The sequence below is a fragment of the Scylla paramamosain genome, chromosome 35, assembly GCF_035594125.1.
Source record: "Scylla paramamosain isolate STU-SP2022 chromosome 35, ASM3559412v1, whole genome shotgun sequence".
Classification (NCBI taxonomy): Eukaryota; Metazoa; Arthropoda; class Malacostraca; order Decapoda; family Portunidae; genus Scylla; species Scylla paramamosain.
The window spans coordinates 2,203,382-2,226,294 of NC_087185.1; the positions used below are offsets into that span (position 1 = coordinate 2,203,382).

General features: G+C 43.2%; 1 protein-coding gene across 3 annotated transcripts in view; it reads right to left on the minus strand.

Annotated features, from left to right (window-relative positions):
* The window catches only part of LOC135090553 (uncharacterized), a 250,821-nt gene that overhangs the window by 17,264 nt on the left and 210,644 nt on the right, over nucleotides 1-22,913 (minus strand). For all 3 annotated transcript variants that reach the window (XM_063987406.1, XM_063987404.1, XM_063987405.1), the window contains one exon: nucleotides 8,440-8,531. In XM_063987406.1, the coding sequence (XP_063843476.1) occupies nucleotides 8,458-8,531 (74 nt within the window). In that variant the 3' untranslated portion in view covers nucleotides 8,440-8,457. The remainder of the gene's footprint in view (nucleotides 1-8,439; nucleotides 8,532-22,913) is intronic.

Here is a 22,913-nt window from a genome sequence, read left to right on the forward strand (position 1 = left end):
ATCAATACAAGAGTGGCGGTGGTGGTCGGGCGCGCACAATGGGCCAATCAACGCTCGTGCTGCTGAGGGAGGAAGTAACAACCCATTAGACGAGCTCCCTGACGCGGCGAACCTGCAGGAGGGGAAGAAGAGGGGAGGGAAGGAAGAAATGGGCGTTGGGCTTGATTAAGTAATAGTGACTGTTGGTTATAGAGAGATACGATGCTCAGGAGTGACTTTAATATAACAATGTGTAATTATAGTGTTTTAAAATAATATCAGACTTAAAATAGCATGAGATGAGTAAAAAATGAAGGATTCTGGGTATGAGTGACTGGAGGTGAAGGAATTTGAGGTGTGTTGAATGGTTTTACTACAATGAGGTGTGGGTTGTAATGAGGCGAGAAAGAGGAGCTGTGTGTCCTGTGTGAGGTGTTTGGTGGGTGTTGTGGTGGTGTCTGAAGGTGAAGGACAAGAAAGATTGTTTAGTTAGGTGGAATTTTCTGCGTGCTTTGTGGATGAAGATAACAACACATAAATTCACACACATCACCACACCACCACAAACACAACCATCACCACACACCACTACCACTACCACAAAAACACAACACACACAAACATAGGCATCACACCACACACCACCACACCACACCGCAGTCTCCGGTCCTCCCACACATCCAGTAGCCAGAGATAGCACCCGGTTCGGTAACAACGAGAGAAAGTGATTCGGTCATGAAACTAATTACGAGAAGGGGAGGAGAAGGAGGGGGAGGAGGAGGAAGAAGAGGAGGAAAAAACCGGTTCCTGGCGAGATAAAACTTCACAGGACGTTACGGAACAATTGCTAGAACACGATAGACAAGACAAATGAACGAAACATAAAGAACACTAAGCTATAATACGTTTGTCACTTGTTTTATACTTCACCATATTCTAAAACGCTTCAACTAACACCACGACTAATTCCAGAAGCCTCTTGTTGAAGTTACACTGGTTTTTAAAGGCGTTTCTACCGATTTAGTGGCAGAATAACAAGATTTCTACATCAATAACGGGAGAAACACTCTTGAAAAACAGGTAAATCACTTTTGTAGTCTTTGAAAACAGCCGCAATGAGAGAGCAAAGCGCTTCAGAACACGTCACCATGAACGATCACATCTGGAAGTTATCACCTTTTGAATCTTCTCATTACTCTTGATTCCACTGATAGGAGTTGAACCGAGCGTTTACAGACAGCCAGCGCCAGGTGAGTAACTTGTTATGGCGGAGTGATTATAGATATCAGGTGAGGGGACGGAGGCTCATTCCACAGTGGCAAAAAGGTAACATAAAATGGAGAGGAGAATGAGGAAGGCAAGGAGGACAAAGGGGCCAAATATAGGGACGAGGAGGACAAGGAAGGGAACGAGGAGGAGGACAAAGAGAACGAGGACAAAGGAGACAAGAGGCTAGTGAAAATTAAAAGGCAAATAGAAGGATGAAGAGGAAAAAGGAGCAAGAAAAGGACAAGGAAGATGACAAGGAGAGGAACAGAAGAAGAAAAACAAGGAGGACAAAGAGACATCCAAAAATAACGCAAAAGAGACGAAACAGAACGAAGAGGACAATAAGAGGGCAGAATTAAACGAAAAGGAAAACGAAAACGAGGAAAAGAAAGAGGAGGAGGACAAGGAGATAGATAAAAATCGAAAAAGAAGGAGAATATGAAAGATGACGAGTGAGACGAAGAATACAAGACAATGAACTAAAAAAGATAATGAGAAAGAAGAGAAAGAAGAAGAATAGGAAAGAAAAAAAAGGAATAATAAAAAAAAATAAAAAGAAAACGCTAATAGAGAGAGAAAAAAAAAAAGAGAAATTATATCTTATCTTTAGGTCCACATAAAAAGGAGAAAAGATAGAGAGAAAGGAAAATAAACGCAGGGAGAGAGTGAGTGAGAGTGAGAGAGAGTGAGAGAGGGTGAATGGGAGGAAAAAAGAGGTTGACCCTAATGAGACAGTCACGCATGCAGCATAATTATGAAATTTACTCCCTCTAATTATGCCTCACCCCTGCAGACCTTACGTGTAATTACAGAGATTAGCCCCGTCCACCGCCATCACCCCGCCACCACCCGGCCATCACCCCCGAAGCCGCCCGGGGTGTTAATGAGGCTGTTTACTCGTGTGATTAACGCCCTCCTGAAGGCTCCCGTGTCCTGCAGAAGGGAAGGCAGCAGCAGACCCTCACAGGCCGTCCCATTTCCCACCTCACGGAAAATTTTCTCATCCGATGAAACAGCAATTTTTTTTTTACTTTTTATTTTCTTTAGCTTTTTTCTTCCTCTCCTGTTTTCTTCTATTTCAGTATCTAACTTCTGTACATTACCTCTTCTTCTCCTTCCTCTTCATCTACACACAGGAATCTTCTTTTTCCTCTTCCTTTCCTCTTGTCTTTAAGTTTATTCTCTCAAACTTCCTCCATTTTCCCTCCACGATTCCACGATTCTCTCCATTTTTCCTTTTTCCTCCTCGTGCCTTTTAGTACAGCGTCTCTCTCTCTCTCTCTCTCTCTCTCTCTCTGTGTGTGTGTGTGTGTGTGTGTGTGTGTGTGTGTGTGTGTGTCGGTTCTCGCATATCTAACGGTGATATGCAGATAAATTCACCGGCAGTCTCCTCGGCAAGATATTTATAGATAACAATGATCAAGGGATAGTATTGACAAGCAACAGTTTGGCTCATTAAAGACAAACTCCTCTCGTTTGTTTGTTTTCCGTTACGCAGTGTTTCCGCTTCTTCTCGTTGTTTTTCCTGCGTTAATTCTCTGGCTGTCTCCTGTCCTTGCATTCCCTCCTGTCTCTGTGTATATCTCGCTATCTCTCTCTTCTTTCCTGTCTCTATCTCTCCGTCCCTTCCGGCTAGTCTTGTCTAACGGGTTCTCTACAAAACAGGATCTCTCTCTCTCTCTCTCTCTCTCTCTGGTAACCTTTCTTTCTCCCTGTTTCTCTTTCCTTTCCATTCTCTCCCTCCTCTCTCTCCCTCCTCTCTCTCTCTCTCTCTCTCTCTCTCTCTCTCTCTCTCTCTCTCTCTCTCTGGTAACCTTTCTTTTTCCTGTTTCTCTTTCCCCTCCGTCAGATTTCGCTTCGAGATTCCTGAAGGAGATTGCAAGAAGGACTCTCGCCCCTCGTGTCCTGCGGGGGAGAGGCAGGGAAGAGGAGGCGAGGACTAGGTAAGGACGTCCCCGCTGCTTCATTCCTATGCATTATCCAAGAGGCAGACACTCAGGCCAGCACGATTCCGCCATTTTGATACTAGGACTTGTGATAACGCCACGTGTGTGTGTGTGTGTGTGTGTGTCTGTGTGTGTGTGTGTGTGTGTGTTTCTCTGTTCCTCTTTCAGTTTTTGGGTTTGTTTTTCTATCCCTCTCTCTCTATCTGTTTTTCTGTGGCTGTGTCTGTCTGCCTGTCTGTCTGTCTGTCTGTTTCTCTCACTGTCTATCTACCAGTATTTTTCTCTCTCCATGTCCGTTTCCCTCTTTCTGCTCCTGTCTGTATGTTTGTTTGTCTGTTTCTGTTTGTGTCTCTCGTCTCTTGTCTCTCTCCCTCTCTCTCTCTCTTACCCTGCATCCTTAAAGAGAGAGAGAGAGGGAGAGAAAAGGGGCAGGTTTACAGTCTCCCTCTCTGTCTTACCTTCTAGTTCAGCAGCGCCTCTGGATAAGAAAATAACATTCATCAACTTAAATGGATGGTTTTTACCTGATTAGAGAACACAGTGGAGTCGCGGTTCAATTACAGGTAAGGCGATACAATATTATACACCTTGGCTGGCCCGAGTAATGCTGTTCGGAAATGGCGCAGCGCACGCAACTTGCAAAAACACAAATTGTCCATAAATCGCTGCGCATTCTGGCGATTCTGACCATGAGGGAAACTGGTGTTGGTGTTCGGTGGTGATGGCGGTGGTGGTGGTGGTGTGTAGGTGTGGAAAGACCAAGTAGAGAGGCATAGAGAGAGAGAGGACGAGTGAAAAGGTGAGGGGAAGTATAATACGAGGACAAGGAGGAGGAAGAAAGAGAGGACAAGTACAAGGATGAAGTGACAAAGGTAAGAGTGGTGACAAGGATAACGCGAGGACGAAAGAGAGGATGAGGGAGAGGACACGAGAGTGATGAAGGTGAGGGTGAAGATAATGCCAAGCTGAGAGAGAAAGTAAGGACGAAAATGTTAGTAAAGTGAAAACAATGACGATTTGAAGACACGAGAACACAAACAACAAAAGCAAAACAATAATTCATGCTCTCTTCGCTGTTTGGTCTTTCCTTCCGCAACACAAACAAAAACACAAACACACAAACATAACCACCAAGAAAAGCACGAGAAGCACAAAACAAAAGACCAAAACAAAAACAACAATTCCTTCTCTCCTCACTGTCTAGCCTTTCCCTCTGCAACACAAACACACAAACAAACACAGAACCAGCAACACAAAGAAGCAAATCACAACACTTCCTCGTTTTTTTACCCCCGTCTCAGTGTCTTGCAACGTCACCACCTCTCTCTCCCCCCGTAGTCTGTGAGAGTTGCTACAAATATTAGTGTTTTTCTCATGAGATTTCGCTGGGAACGTTACTCCTTAAGCACACGGGACATAAGTGAGGTGCTGGCTGTGATGTGCGGGGGGTAATGTTACTCTTTAAGCACCCGAGGCACGGAGAACATACGGTAAGTGAGGTGTTGGCTGTGATGTGGTGCGGTTAATGTTACTATTCAAACGAGCAAAACAAAAGAATAAATGGTAGTAAATCTTTCATGTAATCGTAGACATAATGAGAGCAAGAGAGAGAGAGAGAGAGAGAGAGAGAGAGAGAGAGAGAGAGAGAGAGAGAGAGAGAGAGAGAGAGAGAGAGAGAGAGAGAGAGACAGAAACAGACACACAAACAGACCAACGGAGACCAAAGCAACCACAATGACACTAGCATTGCCTTAACACCAATACCACTTAATCACCATTCCCTTCACCACTATACAACACAACACGCACTCTTTCCACAGCCAAGAGTATCAATAATGATCGCTGGACAGGTAAGAGAATCCAGGTATCTAGATCACCTGTGTGGAAAGAAACTAATACTTAATGCCCTTTTTACAGAAACCGCCTGCACGTTCCTTTCCTAAGAACAAGACGAAATTTGTATGATCAAGCCTCACTTTCCACGCGTGGCTTACAATCAGGAAACCGTAATTCTCTCCATTGATAATCCAAGTGTGAAAATGACGGTGTAATTTCCTCTTCTCGTGCTTAATTAGCCTGCAGGAATGGAGGGGCAGTGTGAGGAGAGGAGCCTGACTGGAGACACTGGTACTGACCTTCTCTTTCTCTTCCTCCTCCTCTTTTTCTTTCTCTCCTTCTTCTCCCTCTTTCGTAAGTAGAAAAGTCTTGTCTGAAACATCGACCGGAGACACTAATACTGACCTTCTCTTTCTCTTCCTCTTTCTGTTGTTCCTCTTTCTCCTCTTTCTTCTCTTCCTCTTCGTCTTTCGTAAACAGAAGATCCTTTTCTGAAACACTGACTCGGGACACTGGTACTCGCCTCTTCCTCTTCCTCTTACTTCTACTCCTCTTCTTTCTCTTCCTCTTTTTCTTCCTCCTCTTTCTCTTCTTCCTCTTTCGTAAGTAGAAGAGCCTTGTCTGAACTGACTGGGGACATTGGTGCTAATCTCTTCCTCTTTCTCTTTCTCCCACTCTTTCTCTCTCTCTCTCCCTCTCCCTCTCTCTCTCGGGTTATCAGTGCGACTTCCCCGTGTAGGAGTGTGAATGCCACGCTCTCTCGCTGTAATTCCCGGTGATAGTGAAGCAGTAATGGCCAGGGTGGGACGTGAGGTGGTGGCACGGACTGGGAAAAGCGTGTGACATAAGTTTTGAGTGTGTGTGTGTGTGTGTGTGTGTGTGTGTGTGTGTGTGTGTGTGTGTGTGTGTGTGTGTGTGTGTCCCTCTCCCTCTCTCTCAGGTGTTTGTTTATCAGGTAATCAACGTCATTACCTTTATTGTTCAGAATTACGGGGTTACGTCATAAGCCTTGTCTCTTTTCGTCTCACCTTCTGACTCTCACCTCTCACTCCACCACCACCACCACCACCACTAGTTTTATCTCCACTATCGCCACCCAATCCACCCAGTCCTCCCATCGCTATCTCCCTCCTCCTCCTCCTCCTTCTTCAGCGTCTCCGCCAGTAAGGTCACGCTGGTCTGGTCACATAAACACGACAGGGAGACAAAGCACTGAGTCTCACGCCAAACGAGTTAAGTTTTCGCTTTATGGAATGCTAAGTTTGTCAGGAAATGGAATTTACACGTGTTTATGAGAGATGCTGGTCGACACACGCACACACACACACACACACTACACCAGAGGGAAGAGAAAGAGGAGGAGAAGGATAAGGATGAAGAGAGAGAAGAGGAAGGACAACCCAGATCTCACCACACACAGTTTAACAAAATATACCACAAGGAAAAGAAGGAGGAGGAGGAGGAAGAAGAGGAAGAGGAAGAAGGACAGCCAAGACAATGAACAGCACTCAACAATGATACACCAATAGAAATAGCACTGTAATTTAAACATTCTGATATCAATGACGGGTTTGTTTAGGGAAAGCGTAAATCCGGCGATCGCTACTGGTGCTGAAGGCGAGGCAGAAGGAGGGACGTAATGGGAGACGAGACCTGCAGGAAATCGTAACAGAAATGGCTGTAAAATTGGCTGAAATGAAGGAAATAACAGAGCACAGCCGCCATTTCTAAGCTGGAAAGTATTAATCTGATAAATTATACCTTTTGTTGACACGCAAATTTATCTCTGTTTGGAAACTTCGGGGTCTGGCTGTGTCTCTGCGGCGTGTCAGCGGTGCGTGTGTGTGTGTGTGTGTGTGTGTGTGTGTGTGTGTGTGTGTGTGTGTGTGTGTGTGTGTGTGTGTGTGTGTGTGTGTGTGTTATTGATTGAATGTGAACAAGCTTGGATTATTTTCGTTTTTTGTACTTCAGTCGTATAGATTTTTGTCAAGGAAGGGGAAAAAGGGGGAGGAGGAGGAGGAGGAGGAGGAGGAGGAGGAGGAGGAGGAGGAAGAGGAAGAAGAAGAAAAAGAAGAAGAAGAAGAAGAAGAAGGACAACGACAACAACAACAACAACAACAACAACAACAACAGCAACAACGGCAAAAACTACCACTACCACCACCACCACCAAAACAACAATAACAACAACAACACTACCACTACAACAACTATAAGAACGAGAAAAAAAATTGAAACATGCATGAGAGAGAAGAAAAGAGAAAGAAAGAAGACAAAGGAGAGAGAGAGAGAGAGAGAGAGAGAGAGAGAGAGAGAGAGAGAGAGAGAGAGAGAGAGAGAGAGAGAGAGAGAGAGAGACGTGTACTAGAATGAGGCCCACGCGAGACAGCTGTGGCCTAACAGGAAGTGCATAATAGCTAAATGACACACACTTTGCTTGTTATTAATGATCAGCTCACCAGGACTCGCTCACTACCTTGCTGGCCAGAGGATAAGAACAACGAATACATAAGAACAGCGGCTACACACACACACACACACACACACACACACACACACACACACACCAGTCTCAAGACCCCACGAGTGACTAAACTTTAAGTACCCTTGCTTGTCTCAGAGATGATTGCGCGTGGCAAATGTAATGAAGGAGTAACGTGTCAGAAGGTAAATGAAAAGGAGTTAGTGTTTATTATTAAGTGTTCCGAGGAGAGGAAACAAACGCAGCATGACATGACTCTTATTGAGATTACAAAGGAAGGAAGCAGCGTGGTCATAGAGTAATACACTGATGGGAATACTAATACTTATACAGATACTTGTACTTAAACTGGTGTGGAAAATGATAACAACGCCATCTGTTATGATTTGAATCCCTAATCTCCTGTGTGAAATTCAAGATTATAATGGTTGAATGTAATACTGATAAGAAGAATAAATAATACAAGTATTGCCAATAATAATCAAAATCGCGTGTAATATGTTCTTTATAATACTTGAAAGACAGGAAAAAGATGCTAATGATGAATATATGAATAATTTACCCACTAATAAATTCATTCATCATATTTTGTAGCCACGCGGTTTAATTTCAGTATACTACAACATTTCCAATACACTTCATTCTCTTTATTTCTTAAGACACACAAAAAAGATAAACTAATGATGAATAAATGAATAAATTAAGTGTAAACTAATTTATTCATCATATTTCACAGCCACGCGGTTTACTTACAAAATACTACAGCAATTCAATACATTTCATACACTTTCTACTATACTTAAAAGACACAAAAAGATATACTAATGATAAACAAGTAATTAACCTACTTAGACCAATTCATAATCATATTTCAAACACACACACACACACACACACACACACTACAACACTAAAACATTTCCTTACCTCCTTCATCCTTCAAGGTCACAGGACAGTCCTTCGCTGACATCGTGGGAGCTGCAGGAGTGTCTGAAGGAGGGGTGGCTGGGGTGTGGACTCTGAAAATACAATAACATACACTCCTATTAGTCTGTATAATGATAATGGATGGTAAGTATATGATATTGTATAAGGAGTAAAGAAAAAAAGAGGAGCAGGAGGAAGAGGAGGAGGAAGAAGAGGAGGAAGAGGAGAAGGAAGAGGAGGAGGACGATAATAACAAAAAACGACGATAAAAAGAAGAAAGATAACAAGAACATGTGAGGACAAGATAATGATTACTACTACGAAGAAAGAAGAAAATGTAGTAGTAGTACTAGTAGTAGTAGTAGTAGTAGTAGTAGTAGTAGTAGTAGTAGTAGTAGTGGAAGAAGAAAATTATGAAAAAAAACATGGAGAGAGAGAGAGAGAGAGAGAGAGAGAGAGAGAGAGAGAGAGAGAGAGAGAGAGAGAGAGAGAGAGAGAGAGAGAGAGAGAGAGAGAAAAGAGGTGAAAGAGAAGGAAGAGGAAGGAGGAGAAGCACCAGGATCTAGTTCCAGTCACACTCCCACAATCCCCTGCCAGAGTAAACAAACGAAGGACAGAACCAAACACGAAGCAGGATTACAGCGGCCATTACTCCTACATCCTTACGAGAGAAGCACGATATGTTTCTCTCCTTTATCGTAATTGCATCGACGCTGCTAATGGCGGAGTCTTACGATGATGCGAATTACTTAATGACTTACTTGTAAACCCCACTGGCGGCGCCGGATGCGATTAGGACGGAGATAGAAACCGTAACAAAGGGAACTCTTGAGATAGGACAGGTGGCGAGGGTTGAGTAATTACCTGGGGGTGGGAGGGGTGAAGGTGAGTCTAGCGGGCAGGTATGAAGGGCCAGGAAGCTGCTAAGTACTCTGTGAACATTAGGCAAATAAAATAAAAAGTGTTTTGTTTAATTTCCGTGCGTTTTTTAATCTCTGTTTTTTGTTTATTTATTTATTTATTTATTTTTTTTTGCTTGTTTATGTTTTTATGCTATGGATAATGATGTAATGTATTTTGTATGGTTTTCATGTAAGCTTTGATCAAAACTATCTATTCATGCATTTATCTATCTATCTATCTGTCCTCCCTCTCTCTCTCTCCTCCTACAGACAGTTCCTCTCACCTGGCCAAAGTAAACGTGAGGGGAACGCCGTTACAGTGGACCAAGGAAGCTCACTCCTCATTCTTCCTAATTCCTATCATCACTACACCTAATTGAATGGCGCCACTAATTACCGGACTAATTATTCGGAAGCCACTGCGGGAGGGGGTGTTATTAGCCACCCGCGCAGCATACATCATTACTCGATCTGGCGGGGAGACTGGGGGGGGAAGAGACTGAGGAGGTGACGGGTGCTGGAGGCGAGTGGAGGGCAGGGTGGGTGGTGATGGAGGTTGACGTATGGAATTGAGAGAAGGAAGGATAGGAGAGGTGTTAAGAATGGAGGGGAAAATAGAGATATATAGAAGAAGTGAGAGGAGATATATGAAGGGAGGGGAGGTAAAGAATTGAGAGAAGAGAGAATAAATAGACAAAGATGATGAAGATAAGAAATAAGTGAGGCAAGGAAGGATACGAAAGGAAGACGATAAAAAGGGAAGAAAGGTGAACGAATGGAGAACTGAGAGAAGAAGGGATAAGAATGAAAGATGCCAAGAATGAAGAAAAGGTGAATGAAAGAAGAACTGGGAGAAGGAAGGAGGAGGAGGAGAAGATACTAAAAATGCAGAAAATATGAAGCAAAGGATTTCAGGAAAGTAGATAAAGGAATAAAAGAAATAATTAGAAAGAAAAATAAGAACATGAAGAAAAACCACCAGGGAAGGAAGGAAGGAGGAATAAAGGAATAAAAAAACAATACAAAAGAAGGATACTCATTTATTTTTTTATGCAAGGAAAAAAAAGAAAAAAAAGACCCATTTAAGTGTCAGTTCCCAAAAGACTGCCAAAGAAAAGCCAAATGACGAAGGAATATAAAGCAAAGAACAGCAAAGGACCTCAATATTCATATCCTAAGATCCTTACTACCTCAGGACCTCCACGAAGGACCTCCCTGGATCCCCACATCACCTGAAGGAAATATAACAGGACTAGATTATTCTCACCTGGATAACTCGTTCGCAGAATGCTGAATTGGTTTTTAAATTTGACTCCATTACTTGTTATTCTTCTTACAAGTTTTGGATGTCAGGTTATTTGATCAACATAGGTAAATACAAGGTAGGTTTCATGATGTTGAGGCGTGTGGTGTAACGCTGTGTTTGTTCTGGACAGCGCTGCATTATGTTGTCATCTGCACAGTGTTTAGAGTGAGTTTCTTATTATCGAGGTAAAAAAAAATCGATGACTTTCGTATCAAGGCAAATATCAGATGCTGGATTTTCTTGTCACTCTGTTCGCCTCTAGTGCTTATTGCAGTACTCAGCAGACATACAAGTCACACTAGTTATCACCTTGTATACTCATCACCGCACCACACACCACACTGAACAATCCTCACCACACCACATTCACACCATATACACCACACACCACCACACACCACCACAGTGAACCCAGCATCGCCACACCACACCACCACACTAAACCAGCATCACCACACACCACCACACACATTAAATTAAACCCAACCACCACCACCAGCACCACCACCACCAGCACAACCACCCCAGTAAAACAAATTAATCCTACAGTTACACATCCCACCACCATCATCACCACCACCACCACCTCGCAAGCTCCCTGTAATCAAAATAATCGCTATGTAATCAACCCCACACAATTTATGGACCATTACTTTCATATAATCCATTCATCACTGCTTCTCTCCGCTTCCCGGCATCTTCTCACTCCACGTCGGTCACTTCACCCTCAGACTGGCCACTTTTTCCCTTCCTGTCACGGCGGGAGGAGGAAAAGCGACGCGAGGGAGGGAAGAGGAGTGAGAGGATGATAAAGTGAGGGATGACTGAAAGAGAGAAAGTAAGGGAGTGAATGAGAGAAGTGCTAATGAGGAAAAGAAGAGAGGGTAAGGAAAGGGTGAAAGTAAATGGAGGAAGAAGGAATGGGAGGAATGGGGAAAGAATGAGGAAGGAATAAAGAAGAAAAAGAAATAAGGAAGGAATGAGGGAGGAATAAGAGAGGAGTGAAGGGATGAGGAGAGGAGAAAAAAAAGAAAAAAAGAGAGAATTAAGGAAGAAATAAAGGAAGGAATGAGAGAAACATTAATATTAAGGAGGAAATAAAAAGGAATGAAGAAAGAATGAAGATAGGAATGAAAGACGGAGTGAAGAAAGAAACACACACACACACACACACGTCTAGGATATGAAACTATAGAAAAAATAAATAAATAAAAAGAAATAAACACATACAATTATCACACCTGGCGGGACGGATGACTAAAGATAGTACCCCGAGCCTCTCTCACCTGTATGGTCTAAGCCTCCCACCTGAACCGTAATCAAGGTGTGCAGGCAGGTGGACTAAATATTTGTTTATGTAATGCAGGCACTTGGCTTCAGAAATACAGGTTAATTAGTTTGCTGTTACCTTTTCTATTAGTAATTTACGATATTTCACCTGTTAAAAGAATGAAGGTACGGTTTGATTAATTTATACAGGTAAGTGGGAATATACAACTTGGAAAATATGAAAATTCTCTCTCTCTCTCTCTCTCTCTCTCTCTCTCTTACAAGCCAAAGGAAGCAGCCATTATAAAAGACTGTTAACTCACCACCACCACCACCACCACCGCCACTCCAGCCTATATAAATCGCCTTCATTACAGTCATTAGTTGATATTAACATTTAATCAACAGGTCGGCGCAACACTTTCCCGAGCAGGTGGTCTGGGGGAGCGGGGGCAGCGGAGGGCGTAGCGGCGAGAACCAGGAGGGGCTAGCGGGGACCAGAAGGGGCTAGCGGGGACTCAAAACCCCGGATCTCTTTATGCAGACGTGACGCGACCCTGTAATCTCCCCACCCGCCAGCTGGTGAGGCCGGAACCACTTGTGAGGCGCCGCTAGACATACGCGTCAGCCACACCCCGGCGGGAATCAGTTAGGGGATGCAGGGAGCGGCGTGGCGGGTAACACAGGAGCGGCTAGGGATGATGACTCGTTAACCACTACTGCTTGATATTAACAGACAAGTTATGGAGATTACATCCTCAATTGAATTCTTAGCGCCGCTGGACGGGGAGTGCGCTGCCTGCCTGCCCCGCCGCGGACCTCCTGACGGTGAAATAGCCCAGGTCCTCTTCCGGTTAGCAGTGCAGCGTTTTATCTAAGGTTGACAAAGGCGCTATTTACTAACAAGACAGCTCAAAGGTGAAAGACGAGGCAGGACTCTTCACTTTGCTCTTTGTGGCACTCCGCCTCTGTCTCTCTGTCCCCGCAGGCCGTCCACCATCGAGTCACCAGCGGGGCGCCTCCAACAAGACTACAATAACAAGGCTAACAACCCATCAGAAGAAACGATAATAGATGCCAGACAGTTAACGAGATTCACATAAGTAATCGTGAATGGCTCAAGGTCTGAGACACATGGAAGAGAAGGAGGAGGAGGAGGAGGAGGAGGAGGAGGATGGGAGGGTGTGGCCGTATTGTAAGCGTGGGGAGGAACCATTGAGGAACCAGAGAGAACCATTTCACCTCCCGGAGACTCATCGATGCCCCGCCGTGCCCTGGATTGTGCGATTGTGTTTTTCTCTCATTCAAAACACTACTGTGAATAGCGGCAACATGAAGACCCAACAAGGACTGGGCCGATGAATGGAGCTCCTGAGGCACAAAAAATTCCCAGAAACACATTATAGAGTACAGTGGCTTGTCTTCAGCGCCTCGTCTCTCTCCACTGGTCACACATGCGGGGGTCTCCAACAAGAACGAGGCGAGGAAAGGGACGTAAAATATTGAAGATAAATCTGTTTGGTGATTAAATGGAGACAAAAGAGAACAATATACTTTTCCTCGTAATTTTGGACTGTGCTATTTAGAATTTGTATCTTCAGTGGGTCTTTTTTACATCTCTTTGTTGCCGCTGGTCAGAGCCCCTCTTACGTAAGAAAATAACAAAAGAGAGATGTAAAAGTGTTGATAAATGTATGTCTAATGATACGAAGAGGAGGAAACAGTGGATAAAGACGAGATAAATGTAATGAATGAAGAAAAATAACAAGAAACACGTGGAATAAGGAGTAAAAATAGCAAGAATAAGAAAGAAATAAACAAGAGCGTGGTAAGAGAAGTAAATACGGCCATAGAGAAAAGCAAGAAGAAATAGATGGAAGATAGTTCGTAACTTATCAAAACAAAGAGATAGTGGAAGATAAATAACAGAAAATGAAGGCCTGAGGAAGAAATATAATAGATGTAGCTAAAATAAATGCTTGTCAAAAAGAATAATACAATGCTGAAGAGAGAAAAAAAAAATGAATGAATGAAAGACTTTTGAGGGAGAGAAAAAAAAAGGTTTATGGTAAAAATGATTAATGAAGGAAAGAAAGGAAGAAGGAAAAAAAATAAGAAGGGGAAAAGAGTGAAACCAGGTTAAAAAGAAGGAAACAACAAAGACTGATGGAAGAAGAGAAAAAAGAGAGAAAAAATATAAGAAGCAATCTGGAAAGGATGTAGAAGAGCGATAAATAGAGAGAAGGGAGAGAGAGAAGGGAGAATATGAATAAGGATGAGAATTAAGGTTAGAATGAAAGAGGAGGAAAGAAGGATGGAAGAAAAGGAAGAAGGAGAGAGACAGGAAATTTAGGAGAGTGAAGTAGAGAATGAAGGAAGAGGAAAGAAAGGTAGGGAAGGATGGTGAGAAGAAAGTGAAGGAGGGAAGGAGGGAAGGTAGGAAGGGAAGGAATGGAAGGATGAGAGACAGGAAACATAAGAGAGGAAACGAAGCAGAGGAGGGAAAATAGGAAGAAAGGAAAGAATGAAGAGAACTAGGAAAATAATGAAGGTGAAATAGAGAGTAAAGAAAAGAAGAGGAGGAAGAGAACTAGGAAAATAAGACGAGAGTAAAACAGAAAGAAGAGGAGGGAAGGCAGATAGGAAGGAAAGGATGAGAGAAACAGGAAAATAAAGTAAGACTGAAGTAGAAAGTGATGGAAAGGAGTGAAGATGTAGTAAATGAAAGGGAAAAAGGGGGAGGTAGTCCTTAAAAGCGTTTCCCTCACACCTTTGACGCTGCGGGGGTCCTGACAAGCCTCACGGTACCCCTCACCACCCCTACCTCTCAGTATCACCTGCATCATTATAACACCTGCCTCATTTTTAACAATTTTTTACGTTTGAGTCCTTGAGCATATCTCCTTTCCTCGACCCTCTCCCTCTCCCTGTCTCTGAGCAAACTGATTATTCATGAACCTATTTACTTCCACAAACACAAGGATAGGACAGGGAAAAATATGAGAATAACACCCACAACATGAACTGCCATCTACATAAGAGCGCCTGACGGGAAACTGGCCTCGGGGGAACGTAAAAACACAACAACATCCTTCCCACTTGGACGGTGAAAAAAGACTAAGAAAAACAGTGCCGGAGTCTTCCTTAGCTCCCACTATTACGCTCAGACACTCACTGGCGAGCTTCTTCTCTTGTCTCTCTCTGTTCCTTCTCTTTCTTATCTTTTTCTTCATATCAAGATTTTTTTTTGTCTCGGTAAGTGTGTCTGTCAAACTCCCACCATTTTCTCAGCACTTACTGGCAAGCTTCCAATGTGCTTTTGTTCCTTTAATTCTCTCGTTTCTTTCTCATTCTGGTCTTATTTCTTATGTCACAGGGTCGTGTTTGGGTTAGTGTGCCTATGTGGGTCCTCCCCAGGTATCCTCATCCGGTATTCATTCTTAGTTACCTGTCCCAGTACCCTTTCTCAGTATTCTTCCTCTTCTGTTCTTATTCACATCACACGGTCTTGCATTGATTGGTGTGTGTTTGTGTTCATGTCTTCTCCCAGTACCCTCTCTCAGTATTCTTTCTCTTCTGTTCTTATTCACATCACACGGTCTTGCATTGATTGGTGTGTGTTTGTGTTCATGTCTTCTCCCAGTACCCTCTCTCAGTATTCTTCCTCTTCTGTTCTTATTCACATCACACGGTCTTGCATTGATTGGTGTGTGTCTGTGTTCATTTCTTCTCCCGGTACTCTCTCCCTCGCCTCGTTCCCGGTACTCGCCACCGTAAAGCCCCACCGCAGACTTCCGTGGTTTTATAATAAGTTATCTGAGGCCAATTACTCTGGACGGAGGAGCGCCATCAGACCCCATTAGGACGGAAGGGGGGAGGGGGGAGGAGGGAGCCGGCCCGGTGCTTTCTGAAGGAGGCGGCTAGGGTGTCCTGTAATTGGGCTAATGATATCTATAGTCGCCTCGTCAGTAGAAGCAGTTTGGTGCTTTTTTGGCAGACACACACACACACACACACACACACATACACACACACAAAAGAAAAGTCAAGTATGATCTGCAAATTGCCACTAATAACTGTTTTCACGGCGGGACATTTCATCACTGCATACTTCCACTCTTCGTAATGTCATCATCATCCCTCCCTCGGACCTCTCCTCTCCCTCTACGAAGCTGTGTGGACTCGCATCGCTCTGCACTTTTCGGAGCGTCGCGGTGATCCTGACAGATTATGCCGTAAATTTCCTGCCTTTTTGTGAAACCCGACTCATTACGACAGGCAACCCCGTATTTCCGGCGATAGCGGCGAGAAATGGCGAGAAATTGCAGCACAGGAGCCATCAGGGGAGGTAATGTATGATAAGTGGGGCGGAGGCGCGTTATTAGCTGACGTTAGCGAGGGAGAGGACCACCACCACCACCACCACCACCACCACCACCACTACCACCACCACCACTAGCACCTAAGGGCCCGGCACTGCGCTAGGGTTCCAAGGGGCGTCCGTGTGTGTGTGTGTGTGTGTGTGTGTGTGTGTGTGTGTGTGTGTGTGTGTGTGTGTGTGTGCATCGTCTTGGCCAGTAATAGTAATAATAATTGGCCTGAGTAGCATATATCTGATACATACAGTTTACTCAATGGCTTCACGTCCTCCCATCAGGTGCATCGTGCGACCTCCCCGTTTTCTGTTCCTCAAGTGTGTCTGTCTGTGTGTCTGTACGCCCCGCACGTGCTCAACGCCTTCATACATAAACCCACCATTTTCATACACCGTTATTCGTGCGGTATTGTGGAGGCGTAAAATATGACCGTAAGAAAAAAAAAAATCTATATGATGTTTTTTGAGATCGAGACTTACGCAATGAAACAATTAACTGTGAAAGTGATGATGAGAGCTGATAAGAAACGCTCATTTTACTTCAATATTCTCCAATGAAAGATTAAGAAAAGGAAAATAATAAGGAACAAAGCAGCAAACAGACTAAAAGAAGCGGCGCCAGTGCTCTTTGAGGAATACAGTTGTTGAAACGTTAAAAAAATAAAGTTCTGCTATATCCTGTTTCATTACCACTACAAAACCCACTTAACCCTTTCACTGCTACTTGGTCCATCTTTCTATAATTACTTATCACTCTGAGACATCTTTACTTCTTCTACAGCCACCTCTCAATTTTTAAACTGGGTAGAAATTGCAAAATCTATTCTTTTTAATATCCTTCTTTCTTGTAGATGCTTGTAAAGATTCCATGCATTGCTTCTAGTGCTGTTCATTGTTTTGTATTGCAGTGAAAGGGTTAATTGTATGATATGACACAGAAGCTAGAATACCAACATGCTCTATTCGAAAGATAAGAGCGGTGACCATCGGTACTCTCTCTCTCTTTCCTTAAATCAATACCAGAAACAGGGACTCTGAATCTTAAAATATAAACACTCACAGACTTTACATACGGGACCCAGCACCACTAACCTGGGGGCCTCTAGCAGTACCTGGCAGGGGAGCACATCAGCCCCTGGAGCAGTGCCGGGTCCGTTAGCCACAAAAAACCAGAGTCTTCACCACCCGGCAAAACATTCACTGAAGCTCCCACGACAAACACCTCGAGGGGACACTTCTGTACCATAACGTCCTGGGCTGTGTGTGTGTGTGTGTGTGTGTGTGTGTATGTGTGTGTGTGTGTATGTGTGTGTGTGTGTGTGTGTGTGTCTGGGTGTTTTGAGAGCGCTAGGACACTCACAAGAGGTCTTATAGATGGTCTTTCATTTTATTTCTTTTTATTTCTAGTTGGATTTTTACTTTTTTTTTCTACTATTGACTCACATTTCACAGACTTCACTTTTATTTAAACCGAAACATCTCGATAAAGGCAATTAACTCTGCTTCTGTAGCCCTGTATACTAATTTTCCAGTTATTCCTGTTCATTGTGGTATCTTTAACTCCAGTTCTTTGCATCTCCACCGCCAGATCATCCGTCTCACTCTCTACCTCACATTCAGTACCTCTAAATCTAAGGGGAATGCAGATACTAAAGCAACAATGAAACACGCCTGAGAACACTTAACTTGTCACTCCATCCTTTGCATCTCCACCGTCAGTCCATTCTGTCTCACTCTCTCTCTCTCTCTCAATACGAAATCAAAAGGATGCAGGTACTCCTTGAAACACGCCTGAGAACATCCAACCTAATAAACTCTAGAATTCCCTGCTGGCTTCTTTATTTCCTCCTTCTTATGACTTGAACTGTTTCAAAAGGAAGGTTTCAAGACAAGCTCTAGTTTTGCATGATCCTTTTGATCTTTCTTTTGGAATTGCTACCTCAGTGTGAGTTTTTTTTTTTTTTTTTTTACGCTCTTTTTGTTGCCCTTTGCCAGTGCCCCTCTTACATTAAAAAAAACGGAGTGTAGTTATGGTTTATGGCTTACGTGCTCCTCTGTGGAAGAAATCTGTAATGGCCCCATGTTTCCTCCCTGCGGGGTGACGGGGAGACGAGCAGCTCACGGCGTAACCAGCGAGCAAGGCAGTCCGCAGGAAACCCGATCTAATTTCAATGCAGCCAAATGGTAGTGCTTCAAACTCGCCGGACGGAACACATATTCATTTTTGTCGATAATAACATGCAGGATCTCAATGAAAGTCTCTTAAAGCAGGGCAGTGCACCTATTCAAACAGAGCTTCCTGTAAAACGGACACTTAAAATATTGAACAAAGTAAAAGCCGCTCATGGGCAAGGAAAATTTTACGCTTCTCTGAGGAAAAATAATCCTTTAGACTTTCCGGGAAAAGTAATGCTTACGATTTGAAAGAGGAAAGACTCACTTGATATAGAAAAGATCAGTGCCCTGCAGAAAGGAACCTTTAGTAAAAATATGAAAAATCCTTCACACTTTCCGGGAAAAAAGATAGACGTTTTAAAAAAAAACCAAAGATCAGGTTGATACAAAACAAAAAAAGTGTCCTATTGAAAAGAAACCCAAGCTAGAAATTTGTATAAAGTACTTAGTAAGTCGAAAATATAAAATACGCAATAACGAAGGTTTCCGGAACAAAACATAACACAAACACACGAAAAGGGAAGCTGCAAGAAGCCACCAAGCCAATACGCATCGAAAGACATCTGATAAAGAGTAAGAAAAAAAAAAAACAGCAAACAGACACAAGAGATATAAAAAAAAAAATAAATAAATAAAATAAATAAATAAGGGAAATTGAAAGAAACCACCAAGACAGCACTATCGAAAGACCACAGCTGATAAACACGAAGGTAATAAAACAACAACAAACACAAGAGATATAGAAAAGTAAGGGACACTGAAAGAACCCACCATGCCTACACGTACTCGTATTGAAAGACCACAGCAACAAGCACACGTAAAGTTCCTTAACCTTTGTATCTCCCGTGTTGCAGCGAGACTGAGTTAGCGAAGTGGCGGCCTCTGTTATCATACATGCTTATTTTGATACCAAGTCATTTAGTGCAATTGTTTGACTGTTCGCTCTGAGATACTGACTCCAGATGGCGTTACCCTCAACACACACACACGCACACACACACACACACACACAGGCACACACACACACACACAGGCACGCAGGCAGAGACCACTTCCTATCCACAAAGAACATAATCACATTCATTGCCTAGTCAAGAACCATTGATTCATAAACAAACAAAGGCCTGGCGATAAGGAAAAGGATTAACTACGTCATTTAACAATCGTAAAAACATCGAAGGAGGAAAAAATTACAAAAATCCACAACGCCGGAATATCTTTGTTGATTTACGATCCATTTGCTATCCGTAAACACAACACTCACGTCTGTTGTAGCCACAGTTGTGTTACTTGCAAATACACTGTTTTACGAGCGTTTCCCGTCAATATCTAAGGTAATTTTAACTTCTCCTTGAAAATTGCCGACAATAAGGGGTGAAATCGTAGCACGGAAGGACGCCAACCATCATCTATTGGCTGTGAATCCTGCAACACAATATCCTGCAGGGAGTAAATATCCTTCCAGCGTAAGAAAACTACTAAAACACAATTTCTGGCATAAAAAAAAAAATAAGAACCAAAGACTTTTCTAGTAGCACGCCAGGCAGTGTCTAGTGACTGAATCCTGCAACACGATATCTTGCACGGAATACGTATCTTTCAAACACAAAGAAGCTAACAAAACACACACTTTCCGGCATAAAAAAAAAAAAAAAACAGCAAAGGACCCAAGAGTTTCCCCTACAGCACGCCGTAGCATTCATCCCATCAACTACTGCAGACATTAACCCGCATGGAATTTAATACAACACGCTTTGTCATAAAAAAAAAAAAAGTGAAAAGGATCATTCTAAGCCATCCTGGTACAGCTGTTCGTTATCCTGGCATCACTTCAAGGTATTCTGGTGTTATTTCCAAACCTCTTGACGACAAACGCTCCATGATTTGTATCTCTAAGTCTCAAAAGGTCAAAAGTGGTTCCCTGAAGTTTTGCCAATAGGAAGAAAATCGGCCAGGAAATAATATGTATTACAGCAGGAACGCACTGTGGCGGTGATTGGTTTAGGGAACTCTGTGGCTGCGTGCTGCGTCTCTGTGCGTGTGAGTTTTGAGTGGGGAGGCTCTTGCGTGTGAGGCGAGTAACGTACTGCCTTCATCACCATTTATCTGTCACTGAGTCCCTCAGCACTAAAATATTTCCTACACCAATTTGTATCCTACGCCTGCTTTAGCCATCACTAACTTGTATCGTGAGCCTTTTATACATTCACAGCTTGTAATGTACGGTCGATCCTATACACCTCTTGATCTTGGTCTTCATTTTTATCCTATGCCTTCTATCCATCACTGACTTGTATCCTACGCTTGTTCTTGTCTATTATCAACTTTTAAACTTCCTAAGATGTTCAATTATTACACTAACTAAATCATTCCTCCCCTTTGCCACTATTAAAAGAGGTTCCACTGGGTATGTTTCTGTCGCCTCTCTTAATATATCTCACTCAAATACTTCTCTTTTTCCATCTCGTACTTAAGAAATGAATGCAAACACACTAGTCAAGGTGAATCTACAACACTTACAAGAGAATACACGTGAGGAATGTTTCTTTTCTTTGCCATTGTGAAAAGAGGTTCCACTGGGTAATGTTCTGTCGCCTTCCCCAATGCATCTAACTTAAATACCTTCCTCCTTCCCTCTCGCACTTGAGAAATGAACCCAAACAAACTAGTCAAGGCAAATCTACAACAGCTACAAGAAAACACACATCAGCAATATGTTTTTTTATCGCCTTATTCAATACATCTAACTCAAATACCTTCCTCCTTCCCTCTCGCACTTAAGAAATCAATCCAAACACACTAGTCAAGGTAAATCTACAACAGCTACAAGAAAATACACGTCGGGAGTATGTTTCTCCACCGCCTTCAGACCCTGTAATGGCCTACGTCCGTGGCTCTATAAGGTAAGACAGGGCCGGTTTGGGGTGAGTGAGATATGGGACGTGTTAGAGCGCAAGGGAGGAAGGCTAAGCTGGTTTAGGAGTAAAAAGTGAGGACGCGATGGTAAGGAGCAACAATGGATGGCATGGGCGAGGAAAATGGTGAGTAATGAGAGGCATGACTGGGAAAATGAAAAAAAGGTGGGAGGCATGACGGCAAGACAAGTGTGTAGATGGTTTGATAAGGAGGGTGAAGGGAGGGCGAGGAGGTGGTGGTGGTGATAGTGGTGGTGGTGGTCGGGGAGTAGATGCGAGGAACAATGGAGGAAGGGGAGAAGTGAAGGTAGAAGAGTTGTGAAAGAGGAGGACGACGAGGAGGAGGAGGATTACAAAGGAACACAAAGGAATACAAACATTAACAAATACACAGGTCCTTTCTAAGCTGTTTTATTTTAGTATGCTACGCTAATTACAAGCATTAGAGACAGGACAGCTTAGTGGAGGGCTCAGGAGGAGGAGGAGGAGGAGGAGGAGAAAGAGGAGAAGGAGTAGCAAAGGGTGATGATCTATTTGCGTTTTGTGGGTCTGTATCTTTTTTTTCTCTCCCCGTGAGCTTCCTGTCACAGCCAATTGTATTAATCCAGCTCGTTTTTACCGCCTCACTTGTCACTGAAGTCTGCAATTTGGATAATGAGTTTATGACACGGTGCAGCGACTCGAGGACAAAGCTCTCCTGCTGCCGCTCCTCCTGAGTCAGTGGTCCTGTGACTTACGGTAGCACAGCGAAACGAGACGCAAGACCGCAAAATAGTTACCCCACTGATAAGAGAGAGATGGAAATGACTTAATAGCAGGAAGACTAAATGTGTAAAATTCTCCTTTGCTCACATCAATAAAACAATTCTGATACTGTTTTTATGTTTCCTCCATCCATTCCTCCATCGTTCCATTCTTCCATCCCTCGCAGTGAACATGAATTCTCAAAGACAAAACATTACCGCAGTTTATCTTCCCGGTTCTTCCCAGTTTTCATGGCCGGAAGTCACGCTAATGAGGCCGTAACTTGCACCTAACAGCACCCTTCCATAATGGCCCTGCACGATAAGATAAAGTAAGACTGCAATAGTGAAACTCCAGCGGCGTCTCGCGTTCAGTCTTGAAGAAAACGAGACTTGAAGTGTAGCACTGAAGACACGTTGCTTGCTGATAGTGATAATAGAGTTTGCCTGCCAGAAACTTAAAGAATAAAGAAAAGAACACTCCAGCTGCGTCTCCCACTCACTCTTGAAGAAAACGAAGCGTGGAATCAAAGGTACGTTACTTCCAAACAACGACACTAGAGTTTGGCTGCAAGAAACTTAAAGAATAAACGAAAGAACATTTCATCGACATCTTCCATCCACTCTTGAAGAAATCGAAGCGTGGAATCAAAGACGCATTACTTCCTAACATCGAGACTAGACCTTGCATGGCAGAGACTTAAATAATAAAGGAAAGAACAATCTAGCTCTCTCTTAAGACTGAATACCGAGAAACGCGGTGATTGAGGCCATAATGGTTGTACAAAT